Here is a 23,061-nt window from a genome sequence, read left to right on the forward strand (position 1 = left end):
GGTTTGAAAAAGTGATATATTTTTAATGACAAATTTCATTAAGGAATAAATATATTGGGAAGCTGTAGTTAGTATCCCTAGTTCCCTAAACAGGCTTCTGCAGGATGTTCTTGAGTTCACACCACATATAATTCTTACTGCACGTTTTTGTGCCCGGAAAACTTTAGCTTGGCTTGATGAATTACCCCAGAAAATAATCCCATCATGCCCTGAAATAAGGGACATCTTACCAATCCTCCTAAAGTTGTGTTCCTTCGCCCACCAAATCTCCACAACATCCAGCCCATCCCTATACTATTCCTAATCCCAATCCCTTGCCACGAGTATCATAGCCTGTGGAAGACACAAGTGTAAGACCTGCTCAAGCCATCCACTCACTTCCCATTACGGTCCTGTCACAGATTTCTCCTACCCAACCAGGGGCCAGGCCACCTGTGAAAGCAGCTATATCACTTACCAGCTCTGCTGCAATCATTGCATAGCTTTTTATAAGACTACAAACCAGCTGTCCACCAGAATGAATGGCCACTGCCAAACTGCGGCCATGAGCAAGGTAGACCACCCTGTGGCACAACATGCAGGTGAATGTAACATCCTTGATTTCAATGGCTGCTTCACTACACGAGTCACCTGGATCCTCTCCTCCATAACCAGCTTTTCTGAAATGTTCAAATGGGGATTATCTTTTTAACACATTCTCTACTCCTATAATTATCCCAGTCTCAACCTACACTGGCCCCACACCTTCCACTCAACAGTTTCCACCCCCTCTGCCCTGTCACCTCCTCCTCATTCCTGTCTCCTACCTTCTTTGTTTGCCGACTTCTGCCAATGCATCTGCCCATCTTTCCTGCTCCCATCCATTTTTGCTCCCTGTTCCCTGCCTCTCTGCTCCACAACTTCCTGACCCCGTGCCTGTTGGCACTGTGTTCCCTGCACCATCTGCCAGACTGCACCCCCCCCCCCCCACCTGCACACTACTGCACCTCCCACTCTCTCCCCACCTTAACAGACTGCTGCATTCTGGCCTGAGCTGCCACAGTTGGCAGTCATGTGTGCATGAAATGTGCTTACTTGTGTGAATAAAAGGTGTGTGTTTCTCTTTTTCTGACAAAGACTGTGGCCAAAAGCTTATATGTAAGTGTCTTTTAATTGTGCTTGTCTGCAACTTCACATGTCATCTTTATGGTAAGTAGCAATCTATCTTTCCTACACTACTGATAGGCTTACCCAGAATTTCCATTGTTTGATTTTATTCTTTAGTGAGCTTACTTTGCTTGTGAGTGATACGCTAAAAAGTTCACACACTACAAATAATGAACTTTGTGTGCTTTGCTTTAGAGATATAATAATGACTTTTGAATGTTGTGACATATGAGTACACAAATAACATTTTAAAATTAATAGCTTACTAACCAGGCATACTGAGCAACTCCCTTAGCAGCTGAAACAATACATCCAAGGCATAAGGTTGATAACGGCGTGGGCAGGTCATTGTAGCACTTGCCAGTCCTTCCAATAGTATGAACCACACTCGTAAAACACCACTAGGTTTGTCTAAAGCATCCAGTGATAGCATCTCACCACTGATACTAAGTGAGCTGTATGAAATACCACCATCCATATTACTCTCAGCAGCACTTGTACCCATTTCAAATTGAGTAACTTCCACATTCGGTATTAATGGATCCACAACTTGTGGTGAGTTGTTTAACTGAATCCTATGAATAGCAAGAAACAAGTTTTTGTTTACATAACTGAATAATATTCTTGTCACTATGTACTGCATACACATTTTTTAAAAGAAATGTAACAAGAATTTAACAGATTACTTATTCAATATACTATGAAGATCCACAATAAAATGATAAGCACCCTCGGCAAAGGTGATCCCAACTTAAAAAAACATGCAACTATTTAATTCTTATCAGAAGTATGGAGGAGTAAAATACAAATATTGGGGTGAATTCAAGCAAATATTCACTTTATAGCTGAAGTATTGAACTACAATGGGCCACATAAAGAAAAACTTGAACAGTAACAATATTATGAAAAGGATAGTTACTATTCATCATATAGCAGAGATGCTGAGTCACAGATAGGCACAATACAGAGACTGTTGGAAAGTGAACTTTCGGCCAACTTGGCCTTCTTCAGAAAGAGAACACACACACACACACACACACACACACACACACACACACACACTCACTCACTCTATGGCCACTGAGGCCCGACTTTTTTATTATGCCTGTCTGTGACTCAGCATCTCCACTATATGGTGAGTAGAAGTCGTTGTTGTTGTTGTTGTGGTCTTCAGGCCTGAGACTGGTTTGATGCATCTCTCCATGCTACTCTATCCTGTGCAAGCTTCTTCATCTCCCAGTACCTACTGCAACCTACATCCTTCTGAATCTGCTTGGTGTATTCATCCCTTGGTCTCCCTCTACGATTTTTACCCTCCACGCTGCCCTCCAATGCTAAATTTGTGATCCCTTGATGCCTCAGAACATGTCCTACCAACCGATCCCTTCTTCTAGTCAAGTTGTGCCACAAACTCCTCTTCTCCCAAATCCTCTTCAACACCTCCTCATTAGTTATATGATCTACCCATCTAATCTTCAGCATTCTTCTGTAGCACCACATTTCGAAAGCTTCTATTCTCTTCTTGTCCAAACTATTTATCGTCCATGTTTCACTTCCATACATGGCTACACTCCACGCAAATACTTTCAGAAACGACTTCCTGACACTTAAATCTATACTCGATGTTAACAAATTTCTCTTTTTCAGAAACACTTTCCTTGCCACTGCCAGTCAACATTTTATATACTCTCTACTTCGACCATAATCAGTTATTTTCCTCCCCAAATAGCAAAACTCCTTTACTGCTTTAAGTGTCTCATTTCCTAATCTAATACCCCCAGCATCACCCGACTTAATTCGACTACATTCCATTATCCTCGTTTTGCTTTTGTTGATGCTCATCTTATATCCCCCTATCAAGACACTATCCATTCCATTCAACTGCTCTTCCAAGTCCTTTGCTGTCTCTGACAGAATTACAATGTCATCGGCGAACCTCAAAGTTTTTATTTCTTCTCCATGGATTTTAATACCTACTCCAAATTTTTCTTTTGTTTCCTTCACTGCTTGCTCAATATACAGATTGAATAACATCGGGGAGAGGCTACAACCCTGTCTCACTCCCTTCCCAACCACTGCTTCCCTTTCATGCCCCTCAACTCAACTGCCATTTGGTTTCTATACAAATTATAAATAGCCTTTCGCTCCCTATATTTTACCCCTGCCACCTTCAGAATTTGAAAGAGAGTATTCCAGTCAACATTGTCAAAAGCTCTCTCTAAGTCTACAAATGCTAGAAATGTAGGTTTGCCTTTCCTTAATCTAGCTTCTAAGATAAGTCGTAGGGTGAGTATTGCCTCACGTGTTCCAATATTTCTACGGAATCCAAACTGATCTTCCCCTAGGTCGCCTTCTACTAGTTTTTCCATTCGTCTGTGAAGAATTCACGTTAGTATTTTGCAGCTGAGACTTATTAAACTGATAGTTCGGTAATTTTCACATCTGTCAACACCTGCTTTCTTTGGGATTGGAATTATTATATTCTTCTTGAAGTCTGAGGGTATTTTGCCTGTCTCATACATCTTGCTCACCAGATGGTAGAGTTCTGTCAGGACTGGCTCTCCCAAGGCTGTCAGTAGTTCTAATGGAATGTTGTCTACTCCCGGGGCCTTGTTTCGACTCAGGTCTTTTAGTGCTCTGTCAAACTCTTCACGCAGTATCATATCTCTCATTTCATCTTCATCCTTTTCAAAATATTGTTATATTCTATCCTGGATTTTCCATTGTTTGAAAATGAGAACAGTGTAGTACAACTTCAGAACACGAGTTCTTCATCAAAAAGCATACTCATATTTGTGAGCACATTCATACAAAAAGCCTCCAACGAGAAATAAAAGTTTAGAAGTAGAGTTATAATATTAATATATGGCTATCCACTGCCCAAGGCCTCAATTATATCATGAGGTATTATATTTGTTCATTGTGTTGTTTGCATGCCATATAGCAGGAGCAGAAGCCTTGAGAATACAAGGCACATTCCCAAAGTAAGTTTCATCACAGTTTTTGAAGGAGAAGATGGTACACCAGACGATGCAAACAAACACTGTATGAATCCACATCTGTTGTTGGTTCAGTGACAGAAGGGGTGTCAGCAGACATGAAGTGATGCATGTGCAGCGTGCGTGCTGAAGAAGAAAAAGTAGCAGCAGATTGGGGCCCTCGAGGTTGAGTACACAGCACGGTGGCAGATGGATGTGTACTGACAATGTGGATGCGATGGAAGTGGGACTAGTCTGTTTGTCACCCATGAATGCCTACAGATTGTGTACGGTGAAGAGGTCATGTCTGTCAAAAGGTTGGTTGCTGGAGTTGCGTTATCTGAGAGGGAGGGCAGAGTGGAGGATGAAGGTTGAAGCGGGTATCCTTCAACATCCAAGAATGAAAACAACAGTGGTAGAGTACATGACATACTGTTAGCGGTCAGGCACATAATGGTGTCAGACACATTGTTTATTGGTTGTGCTAAAGCCCATCACATGCTCCATTCTCTAAGGGGTTACTGAAAAGTGTCTGCAAGATGTGTGCCAAGAAATCTGAGGCCAGATCACAAGATTGTGAGAATGGGAATCAGCTTCGATCTCTCAGTGCAATATGTGTGAGAGGGAAATGAGCTCCTGTTCAGAATCCTCAGAGGCTATGAGACTTTAACTGAGAATCCAAGGGTACCTCAATGATGTGTAAGCATCCCAGTTCCCCAGTGAGGAAAAAATTTGAAGTGTCACCTACCACAAGAAAGGTTGTGGTCATAGTGTTCTGGGACATGAAAAGTGTGATTCTCATTGATTTCCTCCAGCAAGGAATCATTAATGCATCATTTGACAAAAGAGAGTAGAGCTCTTGAGTGAGGGTGGAGTGCTCTTTGACAATAAAGCAAAACCACACACAGCAAGGCTTGCACAGGATCAGATTTGTCACTTCAGTTGGGAGACATTGGAAAGCCCAGACTACAACCCCAGTCTTGCCCCCACTGGACTTTCAACTGTTCCGTGCATTAAAAGCTGCTCTCTCGGGATGTCACTTCCAAACCAATGCTGACGTGGAGCACGCTGAGAGACAATTCCTAGCATCACAGGACACTGAGTTATACCAGAGTGGTTTCTTCAAAACTATATGCATACTACATCAAATGTTTCTGTGTCAGTGACAACAACGTCAAAAAATAGTGCAAGGTATATAGTTCATGAAGCCATGGTGTATTTATTTTGGGCAATAAAATTTCTGTGTGTAAAACAATGATGAAACTTATTTCCAGAATGTCCATCATAAGTATTGATCTGCACAGTCAGCTATAATAGAATATTTATATAAGCACCAATAACTACAGTAAGAAGCTAAAGCATATTTCAAAGAAATGTTGAAACAACAAAATGGTGGAAAATGAAAATACAGATGATAGAGACTAGTGCTTCCATTGTCATAACATCCATCTACAGGAAGGAAAATGGATGAATACTTAAGACAAGTGAAAAATAAAAGGTTGCAGAATATAGTAGACTCCAGTGGGGCAAGTGGAGTGAGCGTATAAAGGAACGCAATTTCTGAGAGCCACAAAAAGCTATGACTCTTCTTTGGGTGCAAGCAAACAATACAGATGAAATGTTATTATGGCAATCACATGCAAAAAGATATGAATAGATGATGAACTGAATTAAAGGAAAAGATGGAAATGTAGTGAACATGGACACATAATCTAGAGTTATATTTCCTTCACCAACCGTGAATTAGAACTACAAATATAGTACTCCAGATTCAGGAATGAAGAATTTAATGCACGTAATCTTCAGCAAAGCCTTTCATATCTAGAATGTGGGAATTAATGGGCATATAGTTCGTTCTCAAATACTCCTAAAGTAGTTTGTTTTTGACAGTGTGTTATTCTAAATTGTTGAGGAATATCAGAGGTTTATTAAAAAATTCCATTAGCCACTGATGAAAAGAAAAGGAAATAAACATGATAGTTATGATAGTTAGTATGAGAAAAGTAAAAGTGTGTAACTACATTTAGGAAAATTAATACAATATATATACAGACAAACTTAAGCACACAGACGTGCACATATGAAAGCATGTACACATTCATAGGAGTCTCTTTTTTCCTTAAGGCACAATATAAACACAATTCTAGAACATGCACAGCATCAATTTATTAAAAAGATTGTAACATGCAAAAATGTACCTGTGAGCTGAGTGAAATACTGGGCATGCAGGCATATTGTACATAGACGCTAAAATGTCAGCACATCTCTCAAGATATCTTAGTGCAGCCAGGCAAAGTTCCACAGATGGATTCAAATGAGAACCTGAGAATTCATCTGGTGGGTAACCAGAAATTTCTTCAATTTCACCTGCGTATGAAATGACAAGAGATATTTTATTTCAAACAAACATTACAATTACACTGATACCTGATATTCCTATGTTATTTACAGAAATGCATAGACTTTATTTAGACAGCTTAGTCAATATAACTGTCAATGATAAGCAATTCTACACTTACTTGGGCCTCGTACATGTTTCAGTAGGCAAAGTATGCAATCGACTGCAGCATTTGAGAACACCAATGCATTATCAGTTTGCAGAAATACTTCAAACACATCAAGCAAAGCACGAAGGTGGCTGTTTATGTTATCTCCAGCAGTCTGTGAAAATGGTAATTTGACTACCCTAAGAGCACCAAAAAGGGGGCGCCAGCCAGATCGTATTTCGGTTCTGTTTGCTTCCACAAATTCACAAATACAGCTCACAATCTGAAAACATCCAGGATAAGTAGCAATTCCATTTATAAAGTCAGATTAGAAAAAACTCTATTATTGGCAAAAAGGAAATTTATCATTCATTCTACATAAATATTCTACAACTGAATTACCTGATCCTGAACATCTACATCACAGAGTTCAAGACATAGTAGATTTTCAAAAGGTTTGAAGAGAGCTTCATTAAAATGAAAATACGGTAGCTCTGTCTGCTCATTCAAGAGGGCATTTACAGCATCATGAATGCATGCAACTGCTTTTTTGGAGATGGCTCGTTCCTTATGACATGCAGCCTGGAAAAAGAGTAGTAAATGTTTTGACACTTTACACAGAAGTTTACAATTATTAGTAGGGATCTTTTGTAAACTATTTCTGTGCACAACACACTTCAGTGCCACTATTTGTTTTTAGAAATACAACACCAAAATACTGAACTGAGAGGCTCTTACACCTTGTAAACTGAGTAGAAGTAATTGTGCAATTCAACAGAAATTTAACTTACAAATGGAATTTTCATTTGTAAGTAGCTCTGCAAGACAGATCAAACATCAAGTACATATTCATAAATACATAAAAATACAGCTTGAACTGTCCTATACATTTAAAAGATATTAATGGATCCCATAATTTCCCTGTAACTGACTGGCTCACTCTGAGAAGAAATATTAGAGTTTAGCCTGAAGCACAAAGAGGATGAATAAACACATAATAGTCCAGTTTTGATAGAAACAGCAGTGTATCACTAAGCGGGAAGGAGATGCATAATTACTGAAAACATGTATGATAATTAATATGTGAATGTGGAACAACTGCTTTCGATGAAAGATGGACTCTGTTACTGCATAACCAATAGTTCACAAAATTTTCTAATAAAATTCCCATCTGCTCTCAACCATAGCATTAGTGGAGTATTAAAATGTTTTGTAAATGACATCAGATTTTGCTACAATACATTAGAAAGACTCGAGTTTATAATTCAAAGAATAACACAAGATGCAATAAGCAGTCTAAAGATTTGATGACTTGGGACCAAAGTTTCAGGATATTTTATGTATATGAGGTCTGGTACTTCCTCCAGATAAAAAATCTGCTGAGAAGTAGACAAGCATATAAGCAAAATAAAAAATTTCTTCTTCAGAGAGCATGTGCATGCACATCACCCCACCCTCCCCCAACTCACACACACACATACACAACTGTCTCTTGATGCTGCAGCATGAGTAGAAATCTTGGATTTGGTTGGAGTTCGAGACAGGGGCTAGGGGGTGGGGCGAGGGAGAACATAATGGGAGAGGGGTTGGGAAATATTGTAATTAAGTGGAACATATGGGTCCATACAGAGGTGGCTTTTTGTATGGACTATCCCAGACTTCACCTTAAGCAATTTACAAAAGTAATTGAAAACCTAAATCTAGATGGTTGGATGTTGTTTTGAACTGCAACCTGTACCGTAGCAAGTTATTCCGTGTTATGATAGGTGCAGTAAATTGTGGAGCCATGAGCACCTCTGGTCCAGTAGCTGCAAGAGATTCATTCATTTATTTTCTTTAGTTAGGACGCAGCTGACACACCTATATCAGTTGCCACCTGTGGCAGTGACTCAGCCTGCCAGTAGAATGCTACAAATATTTATAGTCCCTAAGACTATAAATAAACTAGATTAGTTATTCCCCCATTTTGTTCAAACTTCACACATGCTTTTTAATACTGATAAAATGATTTTGTCCAAATTTCATTTTATTTATCTTAGTTTAATGGATAGAAAATTTTACCTAAAAATCATACAAAACCATTCTGGTATTTCAAAACTGATTGAGTAAGGGCAACAGATTGACTTTCAACATATTATGGAACTACTATGAAAAGTTCAGCTCCTAAAAATCAATTAACTAGAATCTTTCATTATACATAATTTGTAATTTTTATTTGACGTAATACTGTAAGCTTCTAAAATTAATATTCAGTTAAAATTTGTTATGCGAGTGCATGGGAGTGAATTTGAGGGTGAATGAGGGACATTTGAAAATTCAAAATCTTTTATTTTGTGAAGATCTATGTGAAATCCAAACCGTGGGAAAAATTCCTGGGAGGAACCAGAAGTCATGTGACAAATGTCTGAGTCAGCATGTTTTTGAAAAAGGCAGCCAGAAAAGATTATGAATGGAATAAGTTTATTATTTAACTTTGGAATTATTTCATACTTTATTTGGTTTATAATTAGACCGTCAGCGAGAGTGCACCATGAGTTCCTGCTACTAATAAGGCAATTACACCGTTTGCTTGTAACATATTTTTACAGGCTTCAAACACGAGCGACTTATTTTCAGTTATCTGTGTAGTTACTAGTTTATTTTTGTAATTTCTTGGGTGTTCGAGTGCTTACTAGGCACAACCTTCTATTTCAATACAGTGTAGTGTACAGTACCACCATTGCTATCGACCCTTGTATCATACAGGGTTTTGTTTGTTTGGTTAGAACAGCTCAGTGTTGGTTAGACCATCAGTGAGAGAGCACATCGATTTCGCGGAGCTAATAAGGCGATTACACCGATCATTTATTGCATATTTTTATGAGCTTCAAACAGGAGCGACTGAGTAATGGACAGGAACTGTGACTGTTGTGTACAGATGCGAGCTGAGTTGGCGACCCTTCGCTCACAGCTCCAGGCTGCGTTGGCTTCCATCACACAGCTCCAGGCTGCTGCCAAGGGGCGTCACTGTGGGGGATGAACGCGGGGATGCGAGGGACATCAAGCACGTCCCACGTGTCCTCCGATTGGTCCACCGCTGTGACCACCCTGGGTACTGCCTGCACTGAGACTGACCCCCCACCCGTGGTAGAGTGCGAGGTCATTCAAAAGTATGGCAGGCAGTGAAAAACTTTCCGAGGGGCCAATCGTAGGGCCTCCCCGGTTCGTTTGACGAACAGGTTTCAGGCGTTATCTGTGGCTGACGATGTCTCTGAGCCGGATGCAATCGTCCACCCAGTTCCAGAAGAAGCTTCTGGGCCTGCTAGGTCTGGGTGTTACCAGAGGGTGGGTTTGATGGCAACTGGGAGCTCCGACGTTAAGCACATAATGGGGCCCCTTAGAAACATTGGCTGCGAAGAAGGGGAAGGAAGCCACTGTGCCTTCCATGTGCATTCCAAGGGGAGTCATTCCGTATGTGGAAAGGGTGCTTCTGGATGCTATGAAGAGTACAGGGTGCAGCCAACTGCAGGTGGTGGCTCACGTCGGTACCAATGACGTGTGTTACTTTAGATCAGAGGAGATTCTGTCTGGTTTCGGGCGGCTAGCAGAAATAGTAAAAACTGCCAGTCTTGCTTCCAAGGGTAATGTGGAGCTCACCATCTGCAGCATTGTCGATAGAACCGACTGTGGTCCTTTGGTGCAGAGCCAAGTGGAGGGTCTGAATCAGACGCTCAGGTGGTGGGTTTCCAGGTTCCGCTTAATAGGTCAGGAGTCCACTACACACAAGAGGTGGCTACACGGGTAGCGGGGGCTGTGTGGAAGGGACTGGGAGGTTTTTTAGGTTAGAGGGTCTCAGGGAACCACAGAAGGGGCGTCTGTCTAAAAGTGGGCAGGTAAAACACAGTAAGGTAGTTGTAGAAACGATTGGTATTGTAGTTGTAAACTGTCATAGCTGTGTTGGGAAAGAACCAGAGCTCCAAGCCCTAATAGAAAGCACTGAAGCTCAAATAGTTGTAGGTACAGAGAGCTGGCTAAAGCCAGAAATAAGTTCAGCTGATTTTTTTTCAAACAATCTAACAGTGTTCAGAAAGGATAGATTAAATACAGTTGGTGGTGGAGTATTTATTGTTGTCAGAGGTAGTTTGCCTTATAGTGAAACTGAAGTAGATAGTTCGCATGAAATAGTGTGGGTAGAGGTTATACCTGACAATCGGACTAAACTATTAATTGGATCGTTTTACCAACCCCCTGACTCAGAAGATATAGTTGGTGAACAGTTCAAAGAAAATTTGAGTCGCATTTCAAAAAGGTACCCCTTTTATACAATTATAGTCGGTGGGGACTTCAATCTATCCTCAATACGCTGGCAAAATTATATGTTTAAAGGCGGCGGCAGGCATAAAATGTTATCCAAAATTGTTCTGAATGCTTTCTCAGAAAATTATTTTTAACAATTAGTTCATGAGCCCACTCGACGTGTAAATGGTTGTGAAAGCATACTTGACCTTTTAGCAACAAATAATCCTGGACAAATAATGAATATTGTGACGAGTACAGGGATTAGTGACCACAAGGCAGTTGCTGCTAGGCTAAATACTGTAACATCTACAACCATCAAAAAGAAACGCAAAGTATATCTATTTAAAAAAGCTGATTCCTTCCGATCTGATCATGTAAGTGTAGAAAAGTAGTGGAATGTTTTCAAAGAGATAGTATCGACAGCAAGTGAGATATATATACCACATAAATTAATAAGTGTTGGTACTGAGCCCCATGGTACACAAAGCGGTTCAGATTGTTGTTGCAGAAGCAATGAAAAAAGCATGCCAAATTTAAAAGAACGCAGAATCCCCAAGATTGGCAAAGTTTTACAGAAGTTCGAAATATACTGCGTACTTCAATGTGAGATTGTTTTAATAATTTCCACAGCGAAAGTCTGTCTCAAAATCCCGCAGAAAACCCAAAGAGATTCTGGTCATACATAAAGCACACCAGTGGCAATATGCAATCAATACCTTCACTGCGCGATAACAATGGTGAAGTCACTGATGACAGTGCCACTAAAGCAGAGTTATTAAACATGGTTTTCCGAAACTCCTTCACCAAAGACGACAAAGTAAATAATCCTGAATTCCAATCAAGAACAACTGCCCAGATGAGAAACATAGAAGTAGATATCCTCGATGTAACACAGCAGCTTAAATCACTTAATAAAGGCAAGGCCTCTGGTCCAGACTGTATACCAGTAAGGTTCCTCTCGCAGTATGCTGATACAATAGCTCCATATTTAGCAATTATATACAACTGCTTGCTAACAGAAAGATCCGTACATAAAGACTGGAAAATTGCTCAAATCACACCAATACCCAACAAGGGAAGTAGGAGTAATCCGCTGAATTACAGGCCTATGTCACTAACGTCGATTTGCAGTAGGGTTTTGGAACATACACTGTATTCGAAAATTATGAAGTACCTTGAAGAAAATGATTTATTGACACATAGTCAGCATGGATTCAGAAAATATCGTTCTTGTGAAACACAACTAGCTCTTCATATTCATAAAGTATTAAGTGCTATCAACAGGGGATGTCAAATTGATTTCATATTTTTAGATTTCCAGAAGGCTTTCGACACCGTTCCTCACAAGCGGCTTCTAAACAAACTGCATGCCTACGGAGTATCGCCTCAGTTGTGCGACTGGATTCAAGATTTCCTGTCAGTTCATAGTAATAGTTGGTAAGTCATCGAGTAAAACAGAAGTAATATCCAGTGTTCCTCGAGGAAGTGTTATAGGCCCTCTATCGTTCCTGATCTATATTAACAACATAGGAGACAATCTGAGTATCCGTCTTAGATTGTTTGCAGATGATGCTGTCATTTACCGTCTTGTAAAGTCATCAGATGATCAAAACGACTTGCAAAATGAATTAGATAAGATATCTGTACAGTGCGAAAAGTGGCAATTGATCCTGAAGAAAGAAAAATGTGAAGTTATTCACATGAGTACTGAAAGAAATTAGCTAAATTTCAATTACGTGATAGGTCACACAAATCTGAAGGCTGTAAATTCAGCTGAATACTTAGGGATTACAATTACAAATAACCTAAATTGGAACGATCATGTAGATAATATGGTGGGTAGAGCAAACCAAAGACTACGATCCATTGGCAGAACACTTAGAAGGTGGAACATGTATACTAAAGAGACTGCTTACACTATGCTTGTCCACCCTGTTCTGGAGTATTGCTGTGTGATGTGGGATCTGCATCAGGTGGCACTGACGGATGACATCGAAAAAGTACAAAGAAGGGCAGCTCGTTTTGTATTATCGCGAAATAGGGGAGATAGTGTCACAGACATGATACGTGAATTGGAGTGGTAATCATTAAAACAAAGGCATTGTTCGTAGTGACGGGATCTTCTCATGAAATTTCAATCACCAGTTTTCTCCTCCGATTGTAAAAACATTCTGTTGGCACCCACCTACATAGGGAGAAATGATCATCACAATAAAAAAAGATAAATCAGGGCTCACACAGAAAAATTTAAGTGCTTGTTTTTCCCATGTGTTGTTCGAGACTGGAATGGTAGAGAGACAGCTTGAAGGTGGTTCGTTGAACCCTCTGCCAGGCACTTTATTGTGAATAGCAGAATAATGATGTAGATGTAGATGCAGATGTAAATCTAATGTAATAAATAGAAGTTTTGCTTACATAAAATTACTTTCTACATTGTGATTGGGTAAGAGAGGATTTTGCCACAAGAATCATCTACAAAGAATGTTCTGATTGGTCATTCAGATCAACAGATAGTCAGAATTGAGAGCTTCCCACACAGAGAGGGGGGTGCTATCTGTGGGAGGACACTGCCCAGGAGAGCTACTTCTGAACCATTGTACTGAACACATTACATTAGATCACTCTTCGAAAATAGTAAATAAAAAGGAAAGAATTAGAGTCATTAATTTTGTTCTGTAAAGGAAGGTGACTGAATCAACCAAATGTTTCACTTGCGTAAAGTTGTGAACACGGACTTGGTAGCCATTTAACAAATCTTAGTGACAATACATAGACAACAGAACTTCAAATATCTTGCTACAAGAAGGTAGACTCTAAATGCCCGATATTTATCATGAACTTTCAGGAACTGATTTTTCACTAGAGTTTTGCGACCTCTATCTGATACGTATTAGGTGATGATTTCTTTAACGCTGATGCACCACCTACGTAGTACCTGCTATGGCAGAATGAAGGGTCAACAAGCACACAAGAAGCCTATCGAGGTAGGTGGACTGGACTGTATGAACATGATAACAACACGAAGAAAACCAAACCCCACCCCACCACACACCCTCCTGAATATGAGTCCAGTCTCTTACGAATGCACGAAACAGCTCAGGCTCATGGAGAGGAAGTAGGAGGCTCACAGGGAGGGAGGGAGGCAGGGTAGGAAGGAAAGTATGGAACATAGCGAATTGTGAGTAGGAGAAAACAATAAAGAAATAGGAAAGATTAAAAAAGTGAAAAGTAAAAAAGGGGGAGACATGTGGGCACAAGGGTTGAATTTGATGGGAACAGTAGGGGGAGAGGGGAGGGATGATGGCAGATACAGGCGGAATACATGTGTACAGGAAAGGTCAATGAAGAAAAGTATGTGCTGCAAAGATAGTTCTCACCTGGACAACTGGGAAAAGGCAGTGTGTTGAGGAGAAAACAGGTGGTATAGGTTGTGAAATAGCTGTTTACATCAAACACTTTATCTTGTCCTGTAATGTTCCATAAATAGGTGGTCTACTTGGCCCCTGCTCAGAGTTCGGCAGTGGTTATTCATGCAATTGGAACATTTTTTTATGGTTATATCCATTGAGAAAGCTGTGCAATTGTTACCGTAAAGTTGGTATATGATGTAACTGCTTTGCCAGGTGGCACTGTCTCTCTCAGGACAGGAAGTGCTAGCTAGTGACAAGGGTATCTGAGCCTTCCAAGGGCAGGAAAACTAAGATTTAATGTTGACAAAAAGATAATTAGAAATGGAGAAGAAGACTGGACTGAATAAGGAAAGAAAGAAAATCATCAATGCCCTTTTCAAAGTACCCATCCTGGCATTTGTCTTGAGTTGAGGGAAACCACAAAAAACCTAAATGTAGATGTCACGTGGGAGAGTTTGATACCAGCTCATACAGTGTTCAAGTGTGGTACATTACCAATTGTGCCACATGTTGCTCAGTAGATCTTCTATAGGGATATGATTCATGTGGCATAAGAGGAGCATAAGGAGGACAAGGATTTTGTAGTTTCGTGAAGAATGGGGATGCTCTTTTGTGGCTGGCCAGCAGGTTTGTGAGCAATTTTCGGATTGTGGCTCGACACTACATGGCTGATCTTTTTATAGACAAGATTTTGACAGTAATTTCAGTCTGAAAAGTCCTCATCAAGGTAAGAGGGCTGCTTGTCACTGCAGAAACAATACTCACAAATGACCAGGTTGTATGGGAGGAATATTTTGGTATGTAACAGAATGGCTGATAGTTGTTGAATCAGAAGTACTGCTGGTGACTGGAAGATATAATATAAAACAGAGTCCTTTATACAGACTTTGGTGAGGTGGAAGTCAACACACAAGAATGTGATACAGAGAGTCATTGAGGGCTACTTGACACAAGTAGGGGACCAAGTGTCGACGTTCTGGAGGAATGAGAATAGGGTGCACTCACGTGGGTCCAGATCATAAAGATGTCACCAATGAATGAGTGGTTTAGTGGTTTAGGATTCTGAATGAATAGGAAATAAGACTTTGAGACATCTTATGAACAGGTTAGCACAAGATAGTTACATTCAAGTGCCTATTGTAGGATTGTGGTATTGTTGGCAAGACATGTCTTCACAGGAGAAATAGTTGTGAGTGCAGATGTCGACCTTCCTGGTTACCAGGAAAGAATCTGTCGATCTAGAGACAGTCGAGCCTTTTGATAGACAACATTAAACAGCAGCAAAGCCATAAATAATTAAACAGCAGCAAAGCCATAATCATCGCGTATGTAGGAGTAGAAAGAGGATGTATCAGCAGCAACAAGCAGAGCTCCAGGTTGTAAAGGGACAGAAGCTGGTGAAACAAGTGGTAAGGTTATTGGATACAGAAGGTTAGGCTGCAGGCTGTATACTCAATTTTAACAAACTTTTGCAGTGAAATTTGGCATGTGTTCATTTTGTTAACATTTTTTTGTGCCAGTGATACTGTGTGTTAGTACGAATTTTTTAATCTGTCAAAATCAAGTAAGGGTGGAAATATAATGAGAGAAAAGTAAGGAGAACAGTTAAACGTATTTGTGAAATAGCTGTCCAGTGAGAGCTCCCTGATAAAGTTGGAAAAGGTAGGCAGATCTCCTCTACCCCTTATGCTGTTATATTAGCTACCAGCAGCAGCAGAACAGTAGCAGTAGCAGCAGTAGTAGTAAGATGGCCAGATGGGGATTAGAATCTCCACCTCTAGAATACAAAGATCATCTGTTTAAAATAATGCCACCTCATTCAGTATTTCCCTAGTGTACAACATTGTTCTGTTCATATATTCTCACAGAGAAGTTACATAATGTAAAAAGCTAGTTCTAAACAGCTCATTCATCTTTCAGAAATGATTGCCACATTCACACACACTTTACTTCTTAACAAATATGAAGCACGATAGTGTGTCTGTCCACATTAATAAAATACTTAAACCAAATTATGAAATTACTGATGTAAGGAAATTTCATGTAGAACCTAATTTTGAAGCTGCAGCTGTATTGTTTACAAACTGAAATTATTTCTTTCTCTATATATCGCCCAGCCAATTGCCATGAAGACTTATTCTTTGAAAGGCTTGAGAAACTGATGGTTTTGTTTCTAAAGAATAACAAATGCAGACCCGGACCTCTGGGTAATACTATCTGAAATTTTCAGTTAAGCAGAATGCAGTATAATACAACTACACTTCGCAGTGCTGACCACAAAGGGCTGTGGCCTAAAATTCCTCTAGATAACAGATACCTGTTGCAGAAAAGTAACCAATCCATTAACGAACAGAAACTAAACACACTAAGAACTATATTAGGCTTAACAGACTGGAACAAATTAATTACACATGATATGAATGCTAATGAGTCAGCCAAAATATTTTTAGGTATGTTAACTTAAGTTTTTGAAGAAATGTTCCCTATATGTTATGAGTAATATTGCAAGTGAAAACACCATTCTAAATGAGGAGGTTTAAAACACTGGTAAACACCACATCTAAGTAATATAAGGCTCATGATGCTCCTGTATTGTTATAGATCACTTTACAGTTAAGCAGATAAAGATAAATACACAATCATTAAAAAGCAGCTCAGATCTTCAGTCAAGACATAAAGCAACATGGAAAGTCAACAAAAAAGAAACAAACTGCCAAAAAAAGATTGCAGTATTCCAGTTCACTGTGAAACAAAAATTACATACTTTGCCACTCCTATCTTAGAAAGAGATTGATGTGGGAAAGGCAGAACATTATAGCTGTCATTACACAATGAAACAACAGACAGTTTTAGATGGAGTCATGTAACTTGTAGAGCTCTCAGCGAAGCTGTAGCCAAACTCAGTAATTCCTGAGCTGAAGGTCACCATGAATTTTCTAATTCTCAACACATGAGAACAGAGATAATAACACCTTTAACAAAACTAATAAACAAAATATAAAGGAAAGGTGCCAACCCACAGTGGTTAAAAATATCCATAATCAAGACTGTCTATGAGAAAGGTAACACAGCACAACCTGACAATTACTGACCTATTTCATTTGTCCCAATAATTTCTGAAATAAGAGAGTACTGTACGCACTAGCAGATGAATCAGTATTATGAATATACCAATCTAATCTGTCGTGCACAGTAATGGCTTCAGATGTACCCTCCCTATTGTGAAAGCAGTTGACAACATCATCATAATAAAAGTATACGATTGCTTTGAGAATATGTCAATAACCTGTGTGACACTGTCAGATTTAAAGAAAGACTTTATCAAAGTGTCCAGTGACATCCTAATAAGAAAGCTAAAGCACTATGGAATAATGGGACAGGGGAGAGTGACCTCCTCCTAATTGCAGCCATACTCCTAAGCAATGGGAAATAAGAAATGGGAAACAATTTTGTGTGTGAATAATATGTACTCCATAATCTGATAGGGCATGTTAATGAAACTTTGCTTTCTACAATTCCCATCTGATATACACAATTCTGCTATTGGGAACATTCCCAACACTACTATGGAAGAATTTGAAAAATCAGGCAAAGCTAAGTAACAGCTACAAATCTCGGAAGAAGTTTTTATTATGCAACTGTAATTGTTTGTTAAGAATAAAACCATTTTTAAGCAAGAGCTATTTTAAATTTTCCAATTCTTCTAGGATGTAAACCCTGAAACCTTTTTCCCGGAATGTAGAATACTGACATCTTGCACTTCTTCGAGTTTATGCCCTGCGATTAACAAGTGCTCGGCAAAGGATGAATTATGAATATCAGTACACTTTTTTCCTAGATGATGTTCTCTAAAACTTACAGATACAGCTTCCCCTGTCTGTCCTATGTAATAGGCCAGACGAGAGTCACAGACGATTTTATAAAATGACTTTCGCAAATGAGACTGTGTTGAATCCATATTGTGAATAAGACTATTTTTTACAGAATTATTGGTGAAAAAAGCTACTTTGAAATCATATTTGTTTTGCATAAGATACTGTATTCTGTAAGATCAGGACCAAGAAATGGTACAGAAATAAAATTTTTCTATTCAATTTGGTCATTAAAGGAGATGCCCAGGGTGGTGATTCTGTTCTTCTTTTTATTGCTGAAAATGTTACTTACTATGTTGGGTTCATAGCCACTATTAACTGCAATAGTTTTGATCAAATTTATTTCTGCTTCATGATTTTCATTGGATAAGGCAACAGCAATTGCCGCATGGACAGCTGAACGAAAGAAGGCTTTTCACGAAACTGGGGATGTGTTGAAGTAAAATGCACTATTTGATCAGTCCAAGTTTCTTTATGGAAGATGTTAAAGGAAATTTTGTCACCTACTATCATCAGAGTAAGGTCTAAGTAGTGTAATTGCTGGAATTTGTTTTCAAGCTCGCAGGTGAAAGTAATTTTTTCGTATAGTTCGTTAAAAATTTTGAGTAGATTATCAATCCCATTACTCGGTCCTCTATAAATAATCAAAATATCATCAACATATTTAGAATATGAAATAAAGCATAACGCAGCAACTGAAAAATTTTCAAAAAAATGTTTCTTCTACATAATTTATAAAAATGTCTGCTAGCATTCCTGCTAATGGGTTTTCCATCACGAGATCATCAGGTTGTTGATATAACTGTCCACTGATTTCAAAATAATTATATTGAACCACGATTTGAAGCTAATTCATGAAATCAGTACTTTGTTTGTCAGAAATTTCTTTTTTAAAGAACAATAATTTTTTTTTTTGTGCAATGCTGTTTTGACTGGTACATTCGTGTGGAGTTTTTTAATGCCAAAAGATATTAACATAGAATATTGATGACAATGTATGTCTTTAACTTTATTGGCTAAGTTTTGACTGTCAGAGATAGAATAATTATTCTGGAAAACAAAATATTTTTTCAATATGTCATGCAGAAACCTAGCTAGGTCATGGTAGGCACTATTCATACTATTCAAAATGGGATGTACAGGATGTCCTAATTTATGAACTTTAAATTGTACATGTGACTTTGGAACTTGATGGTTCATGTTAATTAGCTGCCTTTTTTGGAAATGTTCAAGTAAAAATTTAGCATCGATTTCCTTGAAAAAATCTAAGGTTTTCGTAACAATTTCTTGCTTTTTAGCAATGACAATGACATTCCCTTTATCAGGCTTCATTATTAAAGCATCATTTACTTTAAGTTCATTATTAAAGGCTTTAATTATTTTTATATCATTATTAAAAGTATTATAGGAAACAATTAAGTTTTTGCTAACAATATTGCACACATCATGTGCTATTCTGGCCTGATGAGAGCTGTCTATTTTTGCACAGTCAAGGCCAGTTTTCAAATCTACAACCATATTTTCTCTTACATTTTTGTTAGATAATTGTGCCATAACATTATATTTTAAACCTTCAAGCAAAGAAACTTTGTCTTTAGTAAAATTTATGTTTCCCCACAGCAGTGTCGGGAATGCTCATTTCCCTTATTCAACTGTCATTGTCAGTTTTTTACTTTATTTAAAACTACCTGTAGAAGGGCTGATTTACTACTTTTGCAGACTTCCACATTGCCTATTATCTGGGTACTATACGTTACTATTGTATACCTACAGCCATGTAATTTTGCTTTTAATGCAGATGTTTATAAGTTGCCGTTTTGTTACTAGATGGCAGTACTAATCCTCGTGTCCATCTCATGGCAGTGTCGGCTTACATGCTGTTTAGTCTGATGCCTCTTGCACTGTGTATGTGCCAGTCTTAGTCGGCTATAGCTGTTAACTTGTGCCGCCACTTGCAACCATGGTTTTATCGTTCTGTGATAACAGTCTGTCTTTTTTATTATGATTTTTTATTCTTGACTCGTGAGACACAAACATGTCATTTGATGAGAGCACTGTTGCTGAAAGTTTAAAGTTGTTATGTGATTTCATATAAGAACAATTTCTGGTTTTCGTTAGTAATTTTCAGGTATGCCTCTATTTTATGTACCTTATATATTTTTCTAGGAAACTTTTACCATTCTGATGAAGATAGTCTCAGAACTACCAAAACATGGTTAACGTTTTTTTTTTTAAATTGTGTACTACCAGTTGGCTGACTATTACATTTTACATTATTGCATACACTGTTGCTGAGATCACAGCCACAAAATGTTTAAAACATCTACTATCAACCAGGTAACATATGCCATCATCGGATCAAAATCAACATTGTCTTTTCAGGTGTACTAATTTTTTTTTCTGGTGGTGTATGAATTAGGTATCTATATGAACAGTATGCAACTAAAAGACATTAGCTGCTACACACTGATGACAGGATGCTAAGAACGTAACATGCTGAAGATACTCTGTTACCAAGTATCCTCATGTGATCACACTACTTCAACTGACAATCAACATTCATTAGCAGAAACTCTGTGCTTCTTATGCACAAATGAAGGTACCATCCACATTTAGTGTAACAGTCTCATTTTCCTTCTTCAAACTGACATTCATGGCATGTGTTTTCTTTATGTGCAGAGAAACCTATCATCATTTCTGTGAAATGACTCCACCTGCCAGTTCTTTACTTGTAGCAAGATATCTTTATTTACAGATTTTGTATCTTCATTTGCTTTACCATGGAAAAGGTTCATTGCACACTATATGACTAGATCTTACCTCCATGAAATGTGGGCCAACAATGGACCACACCTGCATTATATGTATGAGAGGTCTCCCACTGCGAATACATTTAAGTGTAACATCCCCAACACGGTGAAGCAGTAGTTGATGATGACTTTCTAAAGGTGAGCATGGCTGAGTCTTACGCCACCACAGCTTACCCGAAAGTGGCATATCTTTTACAATTCCTGAGTGTTGAGCAAATAACTGTTTTTGTGAAGCACTGCACAAAGCTAATAAGAAATTGCTAAGAGCCTTCAAATTCAGCTTGAGTGCTGCGTCATCAAACAGCCTGTAAACAAATAATCTAATTGTAATACACCATGTTGCACACAAATAAAAGGCACTTAGTTTAATGAATGAAATTTCAATAACAAGCTAAACTTGTTCAATGGAATTCACAAATAAGGAACCAAGACTTGTTCACAAATACAACGAAAAATGTGTCTCAGTTATGATGCAATCATTGCAGTTTCTACAAGTGGCACTCAGTTTATTTTACCCTAGCACTTCCACAATTTCATATCTGATGTAGTTCCTTTTAAGCAGCCTAAATCTATAGGCAGAAGTGGCACTGTTGTGTTAACAATTATGTTATGTGTCACATATTTACTTTGCATTTTGGAGCACATCTATGACCCAAGTACGTGAATTTACTGTCAGAAGTGAGTCACTGACCATCTTGACAATGGCTGGAAACTTTTAACTGAATTATTAACAGAGCTATAGTGACATCCCAGGCGCACACTTGGAAACTTATGGAACAAGCAACTATGAACTTTAACTAAGTAAATGATAAACTGTGGGAAGAAATTAACTGCTGTTGTGCTGAAGAAGCCAATACCCAAATATATACTATGTGATCAAAAGTATCCGTACACCCCCAAAAACACACGTTTTTCATATTACGTGCATTGTGCTGCCACCTACTGCCAGGTAGTCAATATCAGCAACCTCAGTAGTCATTAGACATCGTGAGAGAGCAGAGTGGGGCGTTCCGCGGAACTCATGTACTTCGAAAGTGGTCAGGTGATTGGGTGTCACTTGTGTCATACGCCTGTATGCGAGATTTACACACTGACTGCTGACTGACTGACTGACTGCTGACTGACAGTGACCATTGACAGTTGAAGAGGGTCATAATGTGTAATAGGCAGACATCTATGCAGCCCAGCACACAGGAATTCCAAACTGCATTAGGATCCACTGCAAGTACTATGACAGTTAGCCGGGAGATGAGAAAACTTGGATTTCATGGTTGTGCAGCTGCTCATAAGCCAAACATCATGCCGGTAAATGCCAAATGACGCCTTGCTTGGTGTAAGGAGCGTAAACATTGGATGATTGAACAATGGAAAAATGTTGTGTGGAGTGGCAAATCATGGTACATAATGTGGCGATCCAATGGCAGGGTGTGGGTATGGCGAATGCCCGTGTGTAGTGCCAATAGTAAATTAGGAAGTGGTAGTGTTATGGTGTAGTCATGTTTTTCATGGAGAGGGCTTGCAACCCTTCTTGTTTTGTGTGGCGCTATCACGGCGCAGGCCTACATTGATGTTTTAAGCACCTTCTTGCTTCCCACTATTGAAGAGCAATTCAGGGATGGCAACTGCATCTTTCAACACTGTCAAGCATCTGTTCATAATGCACAGCCTGTGGTGGAGTGGTTACAAGACAATAACATCCCCTTAATGGACTGGCCTGCACAGAGTCCTGACCTGAATCCTACAGAACACCTTTGGGATGTTTTGGAATGTCAACTTCGTGCCAAGCCTCATCAACCAACATCAATACCTCTCCCCAGTGCAGCACTCCGTGAAGCCATTCCCCAAACCTTCCAGCACCTGACTGAACATATGCCTGCAAGAGTGGAAGCTGTCATCAAAGCTAAGGGTGGGCTAATACCGTATTGAATTCCAGCATTACCGATGGAGGGCGCCACAAACTTGCAAGTCATTTTCAGCCAGGTGTCCAAATATTTTTGATCACATAGTGTATGTTGACCTTTCATTGAGTGTTATATCATAGGTACTGAGAAATGGAAGTGGTTTTACTTCTTACGTGATAT

General features: G+C 39.0%; 1 protein-coding gene across 1 annotated transcript in view; it reads right to left on the bottom strand.

Annotated features, from left to right (window-relative positions):
- The window catches only part of LOC126458432 (brefeldin A-inhibited guanine nucleotide-exchange protein 3), a 325,613-nt gene that overhangs the window by 43,755 nt on the left and 258,797 nt on the right, over positions 1-23,061 (bottom strand). Inside the window, exons 20-24 of the mRNA XM_050095487.1 lie at positions 20,991-21,285; positions 7,013-7,192; positions 6,644-6,893; positions 6,323-6,491; positions 1,417-1,721 (exon numbers count right to left, since the gene is read on the bottom strand). Of these exons, the coding sequence (XP_049951444.1) occupies positions 1,417-1,721; positions 6,323-6,491; positions 6,644-6,893; positions 7,013-7,192; positions 20,991-21,285 (1,199 nt within the window). The remainder of the gene's footprint in view (positions 1-1,416; positions 1,722-6,322; positions 6,492-6,643; positions 6,894-7,012; positions 7,193-20,990; positions 21,286-23,061) is intronic.

Source organism: Schistocerca serialis, chromosome 2, assembly GCF_023864345.2.
Source record: "Schistocerca serialis cubense isolate TAMUIC-IGC-003099 chromosome 2, iqSchSeri2.2, whole genome shotgun sequence".
Taxonomy (NCBI): domain Eukaryota; kingdom Metazoa; phylum Arthropoda; class Insecta; order Orthoptera; family Acrididae; genus Schistocerca; species Schistocerca serialis.